The sequence below is a fragment of the Trypanosoma equiperdum genome (genome assembly GCF_001457755.1).
Source record: "Trypanosoma equiperdum strain OVI genome assembly, contig: ctg_1712, whole genome shotgun sequence".
Lineage (NCBI taxonomy): Eukaryota > Euglenozoa > Kinetoplastea > Trypanosomatida > Trypanosomatidae > Trypanosoma > Trypanosoma equiperdum.
Window position 1 is genome coordinate 37,902 of NW_027123741.1, and position 15,314 is coordinate 53,215.

A 15,314-nucleotide genomic window follows, 5' to 3' on the forward strand; every position below is an offset into this window, starting at 1 on the left:
TAGCACAGCGGGGGGAGGGGGGGAAACATCGTGCTTCCTGGTGGTATCAGTTCCCAAATACATATTTGTCAAGTACCCTTATTGATTTACGAGACGAACGAAAATAACACAACTTACGGGTGACCACATCGGCACTCAAACTTTAAGTTACCCGACAAAAAAAAAGAGCTAAGGGAAGCGCAAGGGCGCCCGTGAAGGCGATGGTGCACGGCACACACACCTTTCAAACCACTTATGGATTCCATGCAGTGGACTCAAAAAAAAAAAGATAAATTCCTCCTTCCACCGTAACCACAGTCACCCAAGCTAAATTGCCCCTCAAAGCAGCTTATAAGAAACTAGTGTGCAATTCTTTTTTTTCCTTCTGTGCGCACGTGCGCACAGGTTAGACTATGCAATCAGGTCACAGTAATCCATGGCACACCTCCACGATTTGATCCCTCGAGTGAGCGGGGCACGTTTCGAAAAAAGTTGTGCGTGTAATCATCCCACGGCAGGGGATCCGTCAAACCGCACAAAAATAAAAAATAAAAAGTGCCAACTCAACATAAAACCAATCCCTTTCGAAGAACACCATGCACCCCAAAATGCAAACGTACGCATATGCACATCCTTGTTATGCCGTGGTATAATTTGGTAACACAACAACGGGTAAACCGAGAGGCACAAATACACATCTCGTCCATAGGCAGTTCAAATAGTCGTTGATTTCATCAATTATTACAGCGGTGGACCACCGTGGAGAGCCGGTCAGGAGGGCACAATGAGAAATGTAGTTAACGTGATATACATAACTAAGAAAGAAGAAAAAAGTGTCAACTTGACATAAAATTAGGCGCAAGTGGTTATAGAAAAAAAAAAAGGGCAACAAGAGATGAGATTGAAATAAAGGACAAGACGGAAAGGTGGAGCCGAGGAAACACCTGCGGGGGAACAACACGATGATTTTAAGTAGGAGGACGGATACCGAGCAGGACGGAATGAAAAGAATTCTTTAAACATAAAATAATAATAATAAAAAAGAACCTTCAAAGACCATCACCTCGATCAGGTTAAGCTCATGCTTCAGCCCTGTCCCTCCGTTTATCATCATCATCCAATCTAGTTTGAATAAAGCAATCAAGCGGCGGCCCTTTACCAAACTACTTATCAATTGCACTTGTTTCTTTTTTCCTTCCTTTTTCTTTGAAAAGAGGAAAAAAAATGTTTATTCATCCAACCGTCTGCCCACTCAGCTGCCTTTTTCTCGCGATCAACAAATCTCCCTGGGCCTTCAGTGCCTCAGCCTCCTGTGCTTTCTTTGGATCGCCGTAAAGAAGGAGTAACACGGAGAGCCGGTAGTATAAAGTGGCAAGGTTTGAAGAATCCATCTCTTCCATGTTGTCATCCATTAGCATAGAACCTTCAGATTCCTCACACTTGTCTCCATCGTTGAGCCGCGCCTCCAAAGCATTTTCTACCGCCTCATCGCAGTCGCCTCTCTCTGGAAGGCAATCCCGAAGGCACTTTTCAGCCTGCTTTAACATAAACAAAACCTCCTTCTTTGGGGCGCGCGATGCCATAATAAGGAACACCTTCGCTAGAAGATGAAGTGTCTCCCGTTGTTGCCCAGGTATGGCCTTGATTAACTCACTACTCCCAGAACCCTGGCAGCTCGTATTTATGTTGTACAAGTTGATGAACACATTCTTCACCAACTTCATACGCTGCCAAAAGAGATGTGCCGTTGGGCTTTTGAGAGCAAATTCTATCAAAGCCACTCCAAGTTCATGCATTGGCCGAGCATACGCCACGTACTCCTCCAACGAGTATATGGCCCCTTCAAAGTCTTCAGACAGGCAGCTATAGTAGTAAAGGACGTGGGACTCCACAATTACCCCAGTGTTACAGCTGTAAACAAATAAATAATTCAAACACGCAGCTGCAAGTGAGGCACACCCCTCACTAATGGCATTTTCACTCACAGCGCGGAATACCGTGCAGGCGAAATCCACAAACTTTTCTTGATCCACTTTCTGTGGCGTGGTCCCCTCCTCTACGATGAACCGATAATGAATGCCTTCCTCCTGAGCCGGCTTCAGTGTGCAAAGGAAGAACTCAACAGCTTGACCGATCGGATTGCGATAATCGACCAGAATGGAGTAGTGTGCATCTTCCAGGCAGCGCCACCACGCCACAAGGTCCGTCCCGTCCTCCAGTTCAGTGGTAATCTTACCGGAACGCTGTGTATATGTGCAACCGATAGTTTGACATAGCAAACCGTGGCCACCGCTCATGTGGGCTAACTGACATGCTCTTGAGCAATACTCAACGCCACCACACTCCGCGCATGTGTACCCCTGAGCATAGACGGGATCGAGACACATGGTGCACTGGGGACCAATGTATGGTGTAAGCACAAAACGCAGTTGCTGCTGCATGGCATATGGGGATCCACCTACGGTGACAGTTGCCTCACCCATGTACCAACCGTAGGCGGTATAGCCCTCACAACTCACTGTCACGTCAGACAGCATCGGCTCCGTAGAACCCACAATACGTCCCTCGAGCTGGTCGAAGTGGACGTCAAAACGGCAGGGCTCGTTGAGCTGCCAGTGATAGTGACTGCGCATCACCACGGTTGCGTAACGGTCCTTCAGTGGGCGGGGAATTCGGCCTAGCCCAGGGATCACTACCGGTTCCTCTCCACTGCTACCTTCGCAACATTCATCACTCATGGCGAATATTTTGCCTTGATGACGTACAGAGATCACTTCATCCTCTACTGCAAAGCGCAATAACACATGCCAGTCACCAAACTCACCTGAAGACTTCGTACCAGCCTTCCGACCCGTGTGCAGTAATCGCTCATCATCCGTCGCGGAGTTGGCAAAAAACGTGAAGTGAAGGGTGAAGAGCCCCGAGTGCACCCCGCCCGTACTCATCTGCTGTTAAGAAAACAAACAACAGAACTAGATAACGCAACCCCCACGTGACCAGCCGACTGCAACAACAACGGCACTCCTGGTCCGTATTAACAAACTTCCTCAACCTCTTTTATTTAACTGTAATAGCTCTGTGGGTTTATGGTTTTTTTTGTTACGAGTGAAAAATTACCAGGCTACACGCACTTCCGTCCTGAAGAGCGATGAGATCGAACCTACAAAAACCCGATGACAAATTCCACCAACCTAAACGGTTTCCTTAATATCTGCTGACCACAGGTAACAAATTCAGAGCAGAGAGTAAGCGTGAAGTGTTCACAAAATAGTTAGCAAGGAAGGAGATATATAGAGGAAAAGAAAGGAACTGTACACACACAGCGTCTCTGTTGTTTTAGGCGGCCTCCGTCTCTTGCACCCCCGTCTCCCCCACGTAAACACCAACACCAAAGAAAAAGTAAGTTTCACCTTCACAGGACTTCCTTGGAGCCCCATCAAGCTCTCCCAGGAAACCCTTCAACCTCAACTTCACCACCAAGTGTCACAGCCCAGTACCTCACGCAGAAAGATCGTGGCGTAACTGGACGATGGGAGGAAAAAGGACAGGGTCGCATCAAAGACATCACTACTCCCTCCTTCAACAGTAGTAAACGACACACTGCACCCCACTGGCCGGACAACCGTCGCCCGTAACGCCCCTGGCATCCCCACGCCGAGGACCTTCTTCCTTTGGGCGAACTCGTCAACCGTCCCGAGGTTCAGCTCCATTAAAACCTTGTCAACAGCTGAGCGAACGCCCCCCTCGACCGATACGTTGTAACCCAAAAGCGGCAAAGTCACAGGCAACTGTGGGCCGTGTAACATGGAAAGTAGGCGGTTGAAGATGAGACTCTGCGCACCGCACAGCCACAATACACGGAAAGCATACGGCACCGCCTGTAGCGCATCGCGGCACACATCCCTCCAGAGCTGGGTGCATTCCGTTACGTCCGCTCGGGTTAGCGTTGTATAACGCGTGCGGTGAAGGCGGTTGAGTGCCTGTACAATGCAACGTGCATCACGCAACTTCGCGGGAACGTAACGTGGTTCCATATGGGTTGGAAATAAGTCGTACAACTCGGGGGCCCCACGAAGAAGGCATCGCACAGCTTCTGGCCACCTACCTCCTAATATATGAACACCAATGTGGTCCATGAAACACTCAGCATGTTCACTGAAACGCTGCTGACCAAAGTAGTTCAGAAATCCCTCTTTCTCCAGTCGGCAGGACCTCTGCATCAACTCGGAAGGGGTAATACCACGAACATCACGCAGCCGGATGTGGAACATGTTCCCTTTGAGCTCACCAATTCCAACAGGTGCGGAGTGCGGTCCAGAAGTCTGCAAAATCTCCACGTAGCTTGACAAATCGTCCGTCCACGTCAAACGCAATGGAACGTCACCATCTATTCCACTTTCCTCTTCGCGAGGGTGCCGGAGCTGCCGGGTGCAGGGAACCGAACAGCGCTGGTACGTCACTGCACACTTATCCTTCATCCCTGCCGTGCAAACGGCATCAATAGGAACGCAGAAGTGCTCCGCCAATAACATACGCAGCTCCATTATATCCAAATTGCGTTTGCGGATGAGAAGGTGAGTGAAACCAACTGTTTCCCTGTTCCCGTCAACACGCTGCCGCTTTCCAAACCCACTTGACGAACCCCTGATGACCACCTGCCCATTCGAAACGCGGCATGTGATCCGGGGGTACCGCTTCGACATCACCTCGTGGAAGGAGCGTCGCACCTCCTTTGATGCAGTCACAGGGAATTTAGCAGTTAGATGAAGCGGCGGCCCCTGGGGAACTGATGCGTTCCATGCCACCAACGCGTCAGCTACCGACTCCCCGAGAAGATGCGAAAGAAGAAGAAACTCACAATCGTAGCTAACAATGATGTGATAATCAATCGCACCACCATCGCCATCTCTACAAATATGAGCACTGTCACCATCCAAAGCAATGTTTACAGGACCAGCTGTTGCTTCCCTGTGACGACGGGTCTCACTACGTAAGTGGGGTACCGATACCTTCATAGCACGATGCAGCTGCTCTCGCTCAGCCCTCTCGTTAAACACGCCGATGTCATGCTCTTTGGTTGGAAACAAGAGGTTCCCAGCCGCGGCACAGGAAGAATACTGCGCAACAGCTTCCCTCTTACTACCAAACACCTCCAGAAGGGTTTCCAACAGAGACTCATTCAAGGAATCATCCATTGGGAGCGCTACATTGATATGCTTTTCGGAGTCGCCCGCGCTGCCGCCGCATTGCCCTCGGTTCAGTTCAGTCGCCGTGGACAAGACGGTTTGGACACTGCCAACTTCGCCACAACTATTCGTTGGTGTCCGCGGTATGGGAAGCTTGTATGTTTGGGCATCTGTTGCCTCGCCCGCGGGGTCTACCTCCGCAACGATGAAGTCCTCAGGGCAGTCCTTCAGTCGCGCAACCGCAACACGCTCTACTGGCACATGAAACTTCTCCACACCACAGGCCTGAAGCATTCATGCCCTAAATACCGGTCGTCGACCAAAGAGGTGAGGAACTCAGACGAAAAGAGAATGGGGAAAGACAATGTCCAAAGATGATAAATGGTGAAAGCTAACAGGAATGTTGAAGAAGTGCACTAACAGGAAGCAATCAGGGCGTGAGCAGCCTCGTTGACCTCCAGTACACTTATTTATCACCTTTTCGTCATGTGCCCGCTTACTCAGTTCCACGGGTAAAAACGAGGGGGGGAAACAGTTTGGAAAATAGGGAAACTACCACCCTTTCTAGTCCTCTCATGCTGCACTGAGTGACAGTATATGATGAATGGACGAAGGAGGCACATCCTCATAGCAGTGTTAATATGACCACTCACCAACTCACACGTGGAAAAATACATTGCCAAGCAAACGGATGCTCACTTTACCAACTACCACGTGCTTACTCCTAGGCCCTCGGCACGGCCGCTAGCCTTCCTGCTTCTTCGGCATCTCTTAGTCGCTCCTGTAAGCGGTCACCAAATAAGTTTGTGCGGGTTATAACTCCAATAACACGATGCCGACGATCCACTACCGGAAGAAGCCGCAGCCCCAAGTGACGGAATATATAATACGTCCGCGAGATGCACATCACGTCACGCACGTAATATGTGCTGAGATCCACATAAGGGGAGAGGTCCACATGGCAGCGCATCGTTGATTTGGATAATAGCTCAACGGGAGGCATAGGAGGTAACCGCCGCCAGAAAATGCACTCACGCACTTTGTTTAGATCTGCATAGGTGGCGTGAGACCGCGGACCACGGGGAGGTCCGTCCGTTACGTTGGTTTCAGGTGGAACGATAGTGTCCATACTTCTCCCCGCCTGTGTAATGATACTTTCATTGCAGTCAGTGAACGGGCCACAAGCGCTCCCTCCCTCACTTTCACACACCTCGATTCCTGTTGCCTTTGTCTGAACCCGACCAACCGATTCTCCGTTTTTACCTCCACAGGGCACGTTGCTAGCAAGCATACTCAAGCGGCCACTATCTATCACATCTGACCCATCTGTCTCACGGAAGTACATGAACCACAACAACAGTTCCAACTGGGAGCGGGATATGACACCCTTGTATGTCATCTTCGCCATGGCCACCACAGGGAACGTGTTGTGCTGTGTGGACTGCAGCACCTCCACCACTTGTGCAATGGACTCCACAGTGTTGAGAGTCACTGCAGGGGATGTCATGATATCCTTGGCACAAAACATATCAAACTTGTGCACACCTGTCTGTGCCTCCAGGAAAGGCACCGACTTCAGGTCAAGCAGTGAGTGGTATAAGGAGTGGCAGAAACGATCGGCTAACGCTCGGGCAAAGACGACTCCTACCATTAGGCAAGTAATGTGGGTAAGATCCGCAGTCATCTCCATCATAATCACGATGAGAGAAAACGAGAGACGGGAGATGCCGGAAAAGTACGAGGCGGCGCCGATGAGAGATAGCACCCCAGGATCCGCCCATACCTCATTGTTGAACAAGGTGCCAACGAGCCGGCCACCCATCGCACCAATAAAGAGGGAAGGAATAACCGTGCCGCAGGATACGAACATTCCTCCCGCGTAGCTTGAAGAGAATGTGTAAAGCATAAGTTGTAGCAAACACGCGTACCACGGAATCAGCCCCGTGGTGTGACGCGAGAACAAGACGCGTATACTATTGTAAGGACCCATCAGTGCAAGCGTCGCTAATGGATTGAATGTGTTCTCACGATCCGCGCAAAATTCGGTGAAGAGTTCAACTTTCATCTCCGCTTTGTGATCTTTCACGTACGGAGGTATTTCGATGCAACCGAACGCCAGCGGTAGCACGTAGCAAACAGTGTTGTACGCCAACGAAAACAAGCAAGGCTCCAAAACACGCAGGAACGTATTGGGAAAGAGTCGCTCCCTGCGCCATCGCAAAAATCTGACACTCGATACTGTGTACAAAACAGCAAGCAGCCCAAGGGCTAAGGAACCGACAACTGTTGGTATAAACGTGTAGACATTCAGCGGCACGTGGTTACCCGGTACGTTGTTGACAATAAACATTGCGATCGCCGATGGTAGAAACTCACCGTGAGTCATTGGTGATTGTGCCAACAGATGCCAACCGCTCATGTAGGAGTTGACTATCTGAATCACACACATGCATGCCAAACAAGAGACGAAAACCATACACGCGAGCCTCACCGAAAAAAACGTGGCCACCTCCTCCATCACGAACAGCAGCCCACCGATAGGCGCCGAGAAAGCAGACGTCACGCCACAGGCAGCACCAGCCGATATGAAACTCCGCATATCTCGTGGGTTACGGAAGGTTGAAAGCAGCGACGTGGCACCACAGTTCAACGTTCGGCTCCGCCCTGTTGGCAATCCCGCGCCAATAAGAGAGCCAATGTGAATAATCGGGCCCTCCGCTCCGACAGGAACACCGGCAGATACAACAAAAATGCAGGAGAGCGTCTTCACGATTAAATTGCGTATGTTAAACACACGGGGAAACATCACGCCATTCAGGTAAGCCATAACTTCGGGGACACCGCTGCCGGCTGCTGTGGGCATCACAAGGCAACAGAGGGAGGAGAGCAGCGCAAAACCGGCACACCATAGGATATATATTATATAGCATTTTCCAGCCACAGCCCAACTAACACCACTGGGGGTTGACCGCATTGGAAAACCTGCACCTCCTCCAACGGTCTGCGCTTCAGTCCCACCACGCCCATGGGTCTCATGCAGATAAGTACGTAACATCCCTCGCTTCCGGCGCTCAAGATACTCGAGAGTTTGAAAAAGTAATACGGACCACAAACCAACACAAATGCCTACTGCAATAAACATAACCCACTTGAGCCAACGTGGTTCCTTCTTCCATTGCGCCATACGCTTCTTGTAGACAGTTGACTGGGGTTCGCTGTAATCAATGCTCTCATAGTTGTCCATCCTGCGGCGCTCCTCATCCGACCGAACGTGTGTCCGCTGAGCCCTACGAAATAACGGAGGGCGAGCACGGGCAAACGCCGCATCGCCCTCCTCTTCAGTCCGCGCCAGTTCCTGAAACCATGCGCTCGTTGCGCGGTCCTTTGCATTTGTGCTCAGCGACTCCAAAACATTCCGTCGGTTCCATCCACCAGCGTCTGCCTCCTGCGGTGGCTGCGATGGCAACAACTTGTTGGACATACTTCAGTAGGGGAAACCAAAAAAAAGAAAAAAGAAAATGAGGTGAAAGGGATTATAATTTTATACAGTCACGCCGGTTCGCGGGTATCCGCAAGTGAAGCAGATGGGTCAGGGCACAAGAAGGAAGCACAGCAACAAACTTATTTACCCTGTCACAAGAGGCAAAGAAGAAGAGAAAGGGGGTCAACATTTCACACAGACAAAGATGCTAAACAGGACTTCCGACTATTCGGTAGGAAACTAGTTCATGCATTACTGAGACCGTAAGGGGAAGTCGTTCCGCTCCCCTTTAAAATGAGGAATATTTACTTAGGAAATGAACTCCGCTGTAAAATGACTTCATCATCACCACGACTATACCTTTTGCGGTAACCACAACTTGCAGAAGAGGTAAGAAGAAGGCAGTAATAGATCAACATCCACCCAAAGAGTTATCTTATCCCACATGTATTCTATTTGTACGACCCAACAGAATAAAAGATGAGCAACTGCAGCGGGTTAGAGCCACCAGAATATCTCTCTCACATGACTCAGGCACAGCGGCAACTAACTGCCTGTGAAGTCACACGTAGACAAAACGACATACGATAAACAACACTTTTTTGCACCCTTAATGATGAGATTGTTATTAGCATCTAAAGGCTAGCTCCACCACTATTGTATAGAGGCTAAACACGCACATACAACGGTAGAGGAAATGGGTGCATAAGTCATTTACCTCCTAACTTCCTTCATCCACCACCGATTTACACACAAAAGGGAGAGGAGTTTTTTTTCTTTTAGTGCATTGATACGTGGGTTTACACTATCTTTTCCTTCCTTCACGTACTTGTTACATTTTTCTGCTATCCGTACTTCAACATCAAACGAAGAGCAAAGAGGAAAAGAAGAGAAGAGAAGGGCAAATAAATATGAACAGTCTAACAACAGGTAATAATGTAAGAAAGTGTGAGAAACCTCCAACGGGTTGCTTCGTTTAGAAACATTTGAAGCATGGTCGAAATACTGTAAAACGTTCCTGACGGAGTGCACCGCCAGATAAACAAATAATGATGTGGAACAAGGGAGAGAATTTTTTTTTAAAGAGAAAAAAAGAGTAGCTTCACTCCTCCCAGACTTATAGGTGGAACTCCTCTACGTCCTTATGCGGTTCCCCGGCGTAGCATTTGTTGCTACCATCCGCCGTGCCTCTTCTCGAGGCAACATCATCGTTGTCCCCCGACAACGCATTGGAATCTTCGTCCCTCACAGCAGAGGAACGGCGCCGGCGTCGAATGTCATCACCATCATCTGTCATGCAGTCCTTTACCCTCTTTGGTTTTGTGGAGGATATAAGTGTCGTCGGCTTCAACGCCCCACGTGTCTTCCGCCTTGATGACGGGCCATCCTTCGAAGCATTTGTTTGTCGCGTTTCCTTTCGCTGCAGCAGCAGCGATTCCCGTAGCGACAATTCTTGAAACGGCCCGCCAGTGATAACACTACCCTGAATTGAAGAAGGGACTACGCCCGAAAGAAGAAGCAACAGGCCCTTACCGCGCAGTTTGTCCCTCGTGTCTGTATTAGAAATAATACTGCTGTGATGAGATTTCGCAAACGCAATGAGAGGAGTTGGTGACAATATTTCCTTCACCTCCTCGTCACTCAGGCCCTCCTGCAACATAAGCGTATGCAACGCGAGCACCACCTCGGCGGCGATGATGCCACTGGCAAAGCGCTCGCACACGTCGTTCGCACGCTCAAGCAAAAGTTCACGGTGCTCCTGCTTGCACGGTGCCTCGGTAAGTGCGGCAAGCGTTCCCGCTATGAGATGTGTTTGCGCAGCACCCGCACCTGAAAGGGAATGGAGACAAATGGCCTGAAGCGGTGGGTGCCACTCAGGTCGCAGAAGGGCTGGGCGCAGCTGTACGATGGCACTCGTGATGGAAATGAACTGAGCATCGGTGAGCATGGCGCCTGCCGCACTGGACGTACCTGAAGCATTAATAACAGCAGTTTCCTTATGACCAGTGTCATTACAGGATTCTCGCCTCTGTAGCTCGTTCCCAAGAACTTCTGCGGTGGCCGAAAGCAATTCCTCATGGTCGAGCTTAAGGGCCCGCAACGAGCCCATGCAGCTTGCAAGCTCCTCGCCTTTGAAACTTGGTAGTATGTTGAGAGCGCGGTCGCAGAAGGGCACTGTCACTTCAGCATGACGGGTGATGCCAAGCTTTACCGAGCTGTACAGAAGTAATACAATGTCGCGCGCGGTTGCGTGACTTGCAGAGACACGCAGACGTGGCATCATCTGCTGTACAACTCGAATTACACCCTTTAGAACGAAAGTGAATGCATACATAAGCATGCAAAGGTCGTGCACAGTGGCATTTGCAGCCTTCTCCAGTATGTGTGTTGCTGTTGCCGAGTAAAATTCCACGTCATTGAAACCCAAAGTTGCGCACTGCAACAAAATATTGACAAGCTCAGGAGCATCAAAACGAGACGGATTGCGCCTCGTGAACTCCACAACTACCAATAATAAATCATTGAATGGAAGACGACTACGCGTGAGGGCCTCCATCAGCAGAATCGCCTCTCGCGCCACAAGCTTCCGAGACCAGTTCTTCTGTGAAGAAAGCGAAGTGAATAGGTCAGGCAAAAATGTCTTCTTCGCCATAGGGAGGGGCGCAAGCATTGCAGCTAGTTCCACCTGAACCCGAAACGGGGCGTTCGCCGCGGCAACCGATATCATTGGCATGTGCTGCTCCAGCAGGGTTGGACCACCGTATGCACGCAGTGCCAACATAACACCAACAACAAGCGGCAATCGCCGCACATCCACGCTCGCAGTCACGTCACCAAATTTCATGTCACGCACCAAAACTGTGTAGAAGTGTGTGGGCTGCTTGTCTGCGGGAAACAATTTTAACGCACCATCGGCAAGGTTCAGTAACCGATGGCCATAAACTGTTAAAGCGTCCTCCACACAAGCATCCATAAGCTCACACAAGGGCGCAGCAGCAGCGGCAAACCATTCGCGCTTCTCGAAACGCATCATGAGCCGCATGAGAGCTGTTGTGCGGGACACGTTCGGGGCGGCATTGTGTAGCCCCTTCAACCGTAACGCAATTGCTTCCATAATCTCCGCATGCATCACCTGCTTTACCTCACATTTATGCAGCATATCAGTCAATTGCACTTCGTCGGCCGCTTGCACAGCCTTCAGCATCGATTGCACAAAAGCAGCGACTACTGAAGGATTTAATGCGCCCTTTGCCTCAGCAGTCAAACTGGAGGGGCCGCCTTCCGCCCTGTGATCGCGTCGCGCTCGCGCCGGTGACATCGCAGCCAGTGCACTTTCAAAGCCTTCAGCCGACCGAGCAGAGCTTGCAGCGAGCAGCGATACGACGGGCATTTCTAACCCCCTGTAACATTCAATTACAGCACTTAGATGCTCCATAGAAATGTACGATGAAGGTTGAGCACAAATGTGCCGCTCTGCCACAACATAGAAGTCAGGGTAGTGCACTCTCCTCTCGTAAAAGCACTCGATGATACGGTAAAGCTGTTGCCCAGTAAAACCGTCCATCCGTCTAATGCAATGCTCGGCCAGGAGAGACCACGTGTCCTCATGCCGTACCCCCGCCGCAGCCAGTGAGTCAATTAGCTGAACAGTCCCCGTGCTATCCATACTCGGCAGGGCTTCAGAGAGTAGTGGCAGAGCGGAGAAGGAGATATCGTTTTGCCCCAACATGCAGCAGGCGGCAATAGTTCGTGAGAGCTGCCCACCAGTCATACGCGGCAGTTCTGCTCTTACCAATGCAACGGCCTTCGCCGCGACGGGGCTCTGCTCAAGCTGGAAGTAGGCAAGGCACTCCAAGAGTCGCCGAAGAGCGGACGGACCCGGGGAAGGCCCAACGCTAAGCTCTAACGCGGTAAGTTTTTCCTTTAGAGCGTGTCCTAGTTTCTCATCGAGTACGACACTGTGTATCTTCTTTAGGTGGTACAAGTCATGAATCACGCGAGTTAACATGTCAATCGGTATTATACTCCTTTTCTGGCAGCGTTCACTTCCCCCACGCCCATGCTGCGCGTTTATTTAGCAAATGTTAAATGTAGTAATATACCGCCGCCAACGCCCACCGCGTGCACGAGTCGGCAATAAAACATGAAGAAGAGGAGGAAGAGGGAGATAAAAGGATAAACCTGATACGCTAAAAAGTGGGGACAACAAATTTTCATAAACAGTGGTGTGGCATCACCATGCACACACACACAACTAACTTCAAGGATACTGACAGTCAATAACTCCAGACTCGACGACCGCCTAAACCCCAAATTATCAAATGTTAAAAAAAAAGACAAGAACACACGAAGAGCAGCTACGATATTTTCACTGCTTTTCATATGAAGTACTAATAACAAAACATGTGGACGCAAAACTGTGGATTTGCGGGTGCGTCTGGGCACACCGTAACTATTATTTGGTGCCCAAGAAGGTAAAACGGCTACGACTGAGACGATAAACAAGTAGTAATGATGATAGGTGAAAGGAGTTCATAACAACACAACGAAGAAAGTCGAGGGAAAGCAAAGTGGAAATAGTCAAATAACGGAACACATATGGTACGTAGAACAGCATGGCACGTCCACACGTCCACACGCCCGCACGCACACACACACACAAACACACAAAAACAGAGAGAGCGAAAAATCACCGGGTTCATTACTACAGTGGGTTGTTGGATCCACGCGGACCTCCCTCCGCCCATGACGGCTTTGGAATTTCACCCTCGCGAAAATTCTTCACCTGCTCTACCGACCACTGGCGCGCTTGCATCTTCTGCACTTCTACCGACTGCGCTGCTTCCTCCTTCTTTTCTTGAATCTGTCGCGCGGTATGTTTGATACCGGCACCGAGGTCAATACCGAAGAAAATCATCACAAAGAAGAACATGGCCACGCCAGACCAGGGAATACACCTAAAGGCTGCAGCCAGTGCGCTCTCCTGCCTTTCCCTTTGCGCCAACACATGGCGCTCCCAGCGGCGCAGCTTCAGAAAGTCGCAGAACATGCGAACCCCCATTACGGTTACTCGGTGACTCACTATTACAACAAAGCTCTTTCCTTCCCCCCCTTTTTTTTTCGAAATAATAATAATAATAAACAAAAAGAAACAAAGGTAGACGCATGAGTAATACACTTTTTGAAAGGATACAATGCATCAAACGAGTTGTATACGTACAAATACACAGAGGGCACGAGTATCCGTGCATCCGTAAATATTCGTAGGAGTGAAACATATAAACCCCGGTACAAATGGATGTACATGGACACAAAACAACAGGTGATTGCACAGACTGCATGTTTTGTGTTTGTATCGCGTGCGCATGCTTACGTGTATATGTGTTTGGTGCTTGTGTTTGCGTACTTGTTTGTATATTTATTTCTTATATGTATAAATACGCATATATATATATATATATATAAGCTTCGATGTGTCAACAGACACTAGTCACACATAGCCACACTCTTGTGCAGGAAACATAAAAATAAAATTATTAAAAAAAAAACAACAACACTCACCTCCAGCGTCGCTTAAAAGGCAACAGACGGTGAACTCTTCGCCTCAACCTTCTTCTTCGCTCCTTCTCTTCTTTTTTTTTGTTTTTTGCTTACCTTTCGTTTGCTTCCTGCTAGCGATGTCATTTCCTTCCTCTTCCCTTCAACACTCGTCCTCACCATACACAAACAAAATACAGGGACGCCGTCCCCCACCATCCATGCCGTCCGAGGAAAAAAAAAAAACATCAACAACAACAACAATAATAAAGAATGCAACACAAAACACGAACTCACACTCGTACATTAAATATAACAATTATCATTTGTCCTCCCTTTCCCACATGGGCCAGCAGTATTTAAGCGAGGAGAACAACAACGTGCTAAAGGCAAAAATCTAATGCAACAATTACTCATTGTTAACATCTTCACACAAACAAACACAGGGATGTATAAACTGCGCATACAAATATGAGTAAATGTAGACATATATTTATTCATACTTATGTTTGTGAGTTTGTGAATTTGCGACGTACATTTATGCTCATGCGTGGGATTCTAATGTGGTGGACGAAACAAAGATGTACGTTTCTTTTTTTTTTTCCTTCGTAAGTATGTAATTGAGTGACAGAGCTTAATCAGCTCGGTTAGACCGTGTTTGAGGAAGTGAAGGCAAATATAAACAAAAACAGGAAAAGGAAAAGGAAGATAAACGAAAATGAAAATGAAAACACGAAACAGCAGGAAAAAAAAAATCGGTACATCTAACAACGAAAACAAAAAACAAAAAACAAAAAACAAAAAAAACACCGGCTAATTTTCTCTTCTCTGTCCCTTCGTCACCGCCACCACCATCTCCCCCTTCTTTAATTTATTTATTTTTTTTCTTCGCTCATGTTAGTTTCTTCTTCTTATGTTGCTGCAGTGCCGTAGAGCCATATTTCACCTTTTGTATTTTTGTGTTCATCGAACCTCATGGCATGAAATGCGGCGGCATGCTGCAACTCATAATTAATGAAAAAAAAAACAAAAACAGCAGGGGATGAGAGGTTGAGGATGGGAAGAAAAGTAAATGAGAGAAAGAAAGAGGTGAGGCGGAGCTTTAAAAAAAGGCGTGAAATAAAAAAAAA

The 15,314-nt window shown here is 48.8% G+C and overlaps 5 protein-coding genes across 5 annotated transcripts; all 5 read right to left on the reverse strand.

Moving 5' to 3' along the window:
- Positions 1-1,211: 1,211 nt before the first annotated feature.
- TEOVI_000506000 (MYND finger containing protein, putative) lies at positions 1,212-2,924 on the reverse strand (the record flags this gene model as incomplete). Its single annotated transcript, XM_067222886.1, has 1 exon — positions 1,212-2,924. The coding sequence occupies one exon, from the start codon at positions 2,922-2,924 to the stop codon at positions 1,212-1,214; it is 1,713 nt and encodes a 570-aa protein (XP_067078987.1).
- A 525-nt stretch (positions 2,925-3,449) lies between these two features.
- On the reverse strand, positions 3,450-5,459 carry TEOVI_000506100 (tRNA pseudouridine synthase D (TruD), putative; the record flags this gene model as incomplete). The annotated part of the gene is made up of 1 exon (XM_067222887.1): positions 3,450-5,459. The coding sequence occupies one exon, from the start codon at positions 5,457-5,459 to the stop codon at positions 3,450-3,452; it is 2,010 nt and encodes a 669-aa protein (XP_067078988.1).
- A 430-nt stretch (positions 5,460-5,889) lies between these two features.
- Positions 5,890-8,646, reverse strand: TEOVI_000506200 (chloride channel protein, putative; the record flags this gene model as incomplete). The annotated part of the gene is made up of 1 exon (XM_067222888.1): positions 5,890-8,646. One exon carries the CDS (start codon positions 8,644-8,646, stop codon positions 5,890-5,892), a length of 2,757 nt encoding a protein of 918 aa, XP_067078989.1.
- Positions 8,647-9,763: 1,117 nt separating this feature from the next.
- Positions 9,764-12,655, reverse strand: TEOVI_000506300 (uncharacterized protein; the record flags this gene model as incomplete). The annotated part of the gene is made up of 1 exon (XM_067222889.1): positions 9,764-12,655. One exon carries the CDS (start codon positions 12,653-12,655, stop codon positions 9,764-9,766), a length of 2,892 nt encoding a protein of 963 aa, XP_067078990.1.
- A 696-nt stretch (positions 12,656-13,351) lies between these two features.
- On the reverse strand, positions 13,352-13,708 carry TEOVI_000506400 (uncharacterized protein; the record flags this gene model as incomplete). The annotated part of the gene is made up of 1 exon (XM_067222890.1): positions 13,352-13,708. The coding sequence occupies one exon, from the start codon at positions 13,706-13,708 to the stop codon at positions 13,352-13,354; it is 357 nt and encodes a 118-aa protein (XP_067078991.1).
- Between the last annotated feature and the right edge of the window lie 1,606 nt (positions 13,709-15,314).